Consider the following 6,040-nt stretch of genomic DNA (forward strand, 5'->3'; position numbering starts at 1 on the left):
TATAGATCTGAAAGCAGCAGCTAAATACGGCCGCTCACCTTCTATGCCTGCAAACCCGTCCCCGATGGGAACACCACAAAGGAAAGCAGCTGAGACACATCAGAGTCAGGTATGCAGTCTTTGTCTTTACTGATGAACACACAAGTTCTCAATTTCACCACAGACATTTCTGTAATTCCTTTTTTCCCTCTGTGCTCTTCTCTCTGGTTTGAACTGGCTGAGTTGATTTAGAAAAAAGGTGTCCTTATGTGACCCTATCAGGATTTGGCCAAATATAAATCAGAATCAGATGAGAGCTGATGGGTTGTTGGGCCACTGTCAGATCTGATCAAACTACATCCATAGTCTTGATGAAGCAGTTTTGGAGTGTTGAACTCTTTTTTTCTACTTTCTGAACAAGCTGAAGTCAGCTCATGACGGATTTCCTTATATGGTCATCTGCTCCAGGCACGCTACTGCAAGTGTTTACATTACGTAACCGACACTGCTACATGAAGCCGCATGCTAATATCAGGGAAACATAATCTTGGTTGCATAGGATTTTCATTTCTCCCCTATTTTGGATCATATTCCTACTAGAACATGTGCGGGTGTGAAGGTTTTGGTCAAGAGGCTTTAACTGGTAATTTTTCACAGCAGAAAATGCCAACAACAACAAACAACAACAACAACAACAGCCTACAGGGCAAAAGTCGTAGTAACTTTCCTAGTTGACAAATAAGTGCCTGCATGGACAGTGACGTTCACAATATGACTTTATATTAGCCTGAATGACATCATCAGTTCTCTGTCTTATCAATCACCCTCGATTTGTTTGTGTTTGTATGAGCCATGTGGTTGTAGTGGTGACATATACGCCGCTCCGGCTGCTCAAATTTAGCAGCGGATGTGGCGCATCTGCCGGTTACGATACCTGTCAAATGGTGTGCAGACTCCATCTTCTCGGGGCACTGCAGGCAGACTCTGGCGTGGTGACGGTGCAGACCCAGTGAGATATGGCAGACCCCAAAAGCGCTGACCAATCAGAGCAGACTGGTCTTCTTCTGAAGGGAGGCTTAAAGAGACAGGCACTAAAACACAGGGGGAACACAGATGTTCAGCACAGACAGTGCCAGGAAAATAGTGTGTTTAATATTAAAACATGTTGTACTAGAAATCTTAAATACAAGTACAAACCTGAAAATGAGCACAACAGGTCCCCTTTAAAGTGTGTACAACTAATTCTGATTCTTGATGCACTGACTTTCCCTCAGATGCCCCAGATGCCATGGATCTGCGGAGACACCACCATGCTGGAACAGATCGAGAGGAAACGCACCCTCTGCATGGAGATCCGCTCCAGGCAACATCCGCACCTGCAGAGGTCTCTGGAGAGGCCTCCTCCTCCGGACAGGAACGAGGAGCGGCACCAGGAGAGGAGTCAGTGCAAGCAAGAAAGTGCATCCGTCCTCCCAGGCTGGGGGAAAAGCAGCGGGGCCAAAAAGATCCGTCCTCCCCCTTACCCTACACAGAAAACCGTATTCTGGGACACGGCCATCTGACAGTAACGACACACTTACACCTCCCTGCCACACAACCCTGAATTACCCACTCCCTCTTTCCTCTGGGTTGTGCTGATTCTTCCCTGCAACATCAGGGGCATCAGGACAGCCAATAAGAGCACTGGGGGGATGATACTCGCTGATGTCAAAGGACAATGGTGGTTACCATAGCAATATTTCTGCTCGTTCAGGTTGTCATGTTTTCTTATCATCACTGGTGATATTTGATATTTTTCTATTTCCTGTGACTGGATTCTTGTAATATAATTAGTAGAATAGATATTTGATGAATAGATATTTTCTAAATGAGATGGGGATTAAAAAGCATCTTAAATTATGTATAGTAGATGTAGATGCAATCTAATGTTTGTTTTGTTATTTTTGTTTTGGTTACTTTACATTTGAAAGCATAATCTATCAATACTTGTACTGTAGTAGCATAATTTTCTTATGCCCAACTCTGTTTTTTTGGGTGCTCAAAAGCACTAAAATGAATGGACTATTCAATTCTGTCTATATATACTTTACATTTTCACTGTTGTATTGTAAGTTGAGGAGTTAACGTCAACGTGCTTTAGATTCCAGCGCCCTCCATGCCTGGTCCAGTACAGTATGTTCTAGAATGTACAACAGTCGGTCCTAGAACAGAAACAGGAAACTTTGTGTGCTTCAGTTTGTATATTACAGTAAGAAGCTGTGTAGTCACAACATCAAAGCCTTTCGAAGCGGTTGAATCGTTTTATAGGGAAACCTGTTGGCTGGCATGTTGTAGAGAGCAGAGAAAGTGTGAAACGCTGTATTCTAAGATACACTATGAGGGTGGGTCGGGGAGGTAGTAAATTAGAACATACATTATTAACAGTATAATTTCCAAAACCAGCCAAAGCCTGTCAAAGCGAGTTATGGGTGTGGTTGCACTTTGGAACGGTTGGTTATTTGAAATGGGATTGGTGGCAATAGCTGGCGAGCACTAGCGCCCTTACTTTGCCGGCCATGCACACTGCGAGCACCATGACAAAGTGTAAATACTTGATGCCAACGACCAGCCCGTACAATCAACGCCTGAGCTTTTAGAAACATTTCTTAATTTTACTGCAGATTATAATAGCCATATGCACTTGCTTAAGAAATAACTTTCAAGATTATGCTTATATATATATTTTTGAAAATGTTAAAGGTAGCTGTGCCATGTAAGTTTTTAATTTATTGGCGGGGAGGTAAAGCCTCAGGAGGCTGGCTGTGTGTGACACGCAGCAGGCTGTTCTCATGCACTGTTCGTACGTTTTCCTATGAAAAGTGATGCACCGAAATTCGTACATATCTTGCGTAATCATGAGTCAGTAATTTGTGTATGACCCCTGATTGATAGCGTGAACAATGGGGGGGACGGCAGGCTAGGGTGGTGGATGGGTCACAAAACACAGGACTTTCCTCCTGGAGACTGGTGTTCAGAACAGTGTGAACTCTAAGTGAACTTTTACCCCTTTTCTACTAACAAGGAACCGGTTCTGTTGCGGTTCCCACGTCTAATTTTGATCCGTTCACAGCATTTGGACAAAAAGTAAATTGGTTTAGAACCCGAAAAGTTGGTTCTCAGCTGTAACCAAGAAATACGTTTCCCTTGCCCGGAGGTGCAGACCGTGACAACCTTAGTAGGCCACTGTTACAGCAGAACAAAAGTTTGCAGGTAATCAGTGTAATCCATGATTCTGCCACAGCTGTTTACTTCTGTTCATCATGCAACACCCTGCGTTGATGAAAAATCCTTGATCGCAGTGGCTCCGAGCAGAACTGGTGCAAACGTGGGCTGATTAGCTAGATAGCATCAAGGTTCCAAGAATCCTGACAGAACCAGCTCAAGAACCAGAGCTAACGTGGTGGAAAGGGGGTGTCTGACTCGACTCCGTGTTTCTTTTCCTAAACGTAACCTACGTAACGTTACGTTAAGTGCATAACATCATTCATGGGGTGCTAATTTACAGGATATCACACAAACTGTTGTGTGTGCACATTCGCCGGATATCATATGAACTGTTGTATGAGGATACGTTGCACGCAGTCATCTATGACTGGTTGTCTCTGACAATATTCCCAATTCAATTGGCTGGCAACCATTTTAGAAATCGTTTAAGGACCTATAGCATGGCAACAGCTCTACCCAGTCAAACTGACAGGGGTTGCACAATGGCCTACAAATCTGAGGCTTTGTAAAAAAAAAAAAAAAAAGAAGAAGAAGAAGAAAGAAATCTGCACTACCCATCACATTACATCACATTTAATCAGGCTGATTACATACATGTCCCTCTCCCCCTGCTCTCTCCCTCTACCTCAACCTCCTACTTACATCATCTAAATTGGTTCTCTTTAGCACATTAAAATGCAATATCGACATTGCCAAAATAGTGTGGGTTTGACAAATGAGCTAGCCCTCAGAGTGCAAGTGCAGTACCCCCTCACTGGTGAGAATCAATGCTACAGAGGTCCCTCTGTGTTGTACCAGTATGTGTGTGTGAGGGAGAGAGCTGTGTGTGTTTGTGTGTGCGTGTGTGTGTGTGCCAAGCTACACTGTATGCAAGTTGAATCTTTGAAAATGATTGTTTTAAGACATTCACTTTACCCTATCCATGATGTTGGTAGGTGGAGGTTGGAAATGTAATAACGATGATGTACAATCTTTTTGTGTGTATAAACGTGCACTGTGAAAAGGTAGAGAGAGCACCGCACTGTCAGAGTCCTCTGTCTTATTGCACTGAGTGTTCTCTTGTTTTGCGTAATAAAAAAAGAAAAGGAAAAAACATGTTTGAGGAAAAAAGTACTGTATTCTGATTGTCACTTGGGTTCTGTTGAGAGAAATAAATATGAACTTGAAACCCGCTATGGAGAACTGTGTCCTGTTGGAATTATTCATTTTCACCCATCTTGGGATTTTTGAATGTAGGTTGTTGTTTTTCCAAATGTGAAAGCTACTGAGCTCTGAATAACTTTTAAACATTTTAATTGTGGAGCACAATTTAGATGAAGAAGAGAGGGTCTTCAGAACATTTCTCCTACAGGACTTAGAACATGAAACTTCAGGTACAGCAGCAAGATGATCAATTCTCAAACATTTTCATTACCAGAAATAGCACCTTATTGAAAATAATGATATAAAAAGGATACAGTAATGGCAACATACTAAAAATTTGCTTACCACTCAGGGTTATAGATTCTGTTTGATGATATTTAGCAATAAAAAAATGCGGCTTTGAGATTTCTAGATGTTAAAAATGGAATTGCTTAAAAAATACCTTGTGGCAAATTTTGTTTATCATGGTTCCCACACATTTGACAATGAATTTTCAAAACTTTTGCATAAGTTTTCCATCACATTTAACCAGATTTTCATGACTTTATTGATGTTGTTTAAAATGTTTAGGCCTTCATAGCAATACAGACATACATTATAAAAAGTGCCATATGTAACTCTTGCAAAAACTGTTGAGTCTCATGCCAGGTCATCACGTACTGACAAACTTTGGTTGGTAGTCGGACCGAAACACCAACCCAAAGTGTCGGTACTTGACAACCTGGCATTGAGACTCAATAATCAACTATCTCCCTTTAGAATTACACACTAAACCTTTAAACATGCATGCATGCACATTAAAGCCGCCAACTACCTGCGTATGCTAACTGACCAGACCAGCACCTATGGATACTTTGCAAAACATCCAGGCCACACCCCTTTTGGGTGACAGACCAAAGGAGATTCTAGTGATAGATGTTAATACAGATATTTGGATTATAATTTGTTTGTTGTAATTACAAGTTTGTCTGCATTTATTTCTTGTTTAAAAAAATGTGATATCTTAATAAGTTAAAGTTGTTTGCCGTCATGTCCTATCAGGCTTCCCCCACTCAAATGGATCAATGACTCAACATCCAGACATCTAAACATGTTGGATTAAATCACCAGGTATCGTAATGTTAACTGTTGGCTGTGAATAACCAACTGTTTGAGATTTGGCTGGAGAAGACAGCCTGCTCCTGCTATACTGTATGACTGTACTGCAGTAGCCTCCCACTCAACTTGCTATCCATCAGTAGTAACTGTGACCAGCGTCATTTAGCCTTTTACCACACTGACAGTGGATATTCACGTATATTATGTGCCTCAAATCTCAGTGTGCAAGCCTTGGTTAACCTGCTACACATCAGCTTTCAGCATTTTCCAGTTTCTCTCCTCATGTAACAGCACATTTCTTACCCGGAAAAGGGGGGTACAGCCTTGGTGATGATGCAGTGTTGGACTGGCCTGTGTATCATGTGATACTAATGATGTTTTAACAGTCACGCAGCACGGCACTAATATGTTTTTTTGCGTAATGTTAAACATGTTTTGAGATTTTTATGAACATATTCTAAACCATAGCCAAACAATATATACTCAAAACTTTTCCAAAATATTCTGTTAATACAAAACAATTTCCAGGCCTGGAAAACCATTTTACTAATTTCTT

At 41.5% G+C, this 6,040-nt stretch overlaps 1 protein-coding gene across 4 annotated transcripts in view; it reads left to right on the plus strand.

Moving 5' to 3' along the window:
- nyap2b (neuronal tyrosine-phosphorylated phosphoinositide-3-kinase adaptor 2b) overlaps window positions 1-1,541 on the plus strand; it is a 28,029-nt gene extending 26,488 nt beyond the window's left edge. For all 4 annotated transcript variants that reach the window (XM_049598018.1, XM_049598019.1, XM_049598017.1 and 1 more), the window contains 2 exons: window positions 6-109; window positions 1,254-1,541. In XM_049598018.1, the coding sequence (XP_049453975.1) occupies window positions 6-109; window positions 1,254-1,541 (392 nt within the window). The remainder of the gene's footprint in view (window positions 1-5; window positions 110-1,253) is intronic.
- The last annotated feature ends 4,499 nt before the right edge of the window (window positions 1,542-6,040 follow it).

The sequence above is a fragment of the Epinephelus fuscoguttatus genome, linkage group LG15, assembly GCF_011397635.1.
Source record: "Epinephelus fuscoguttatus linkage group LG15, E.fuscoguttatus.final_Chr_v1".
NCBI classification, from domain to species: domain Eukaryota; kingdom Metazoa; phylum Chordata; class Actinopteri; order Perciformes; family Serranidae; genus Epinephelus; species Epinephelus fuscoguttatus.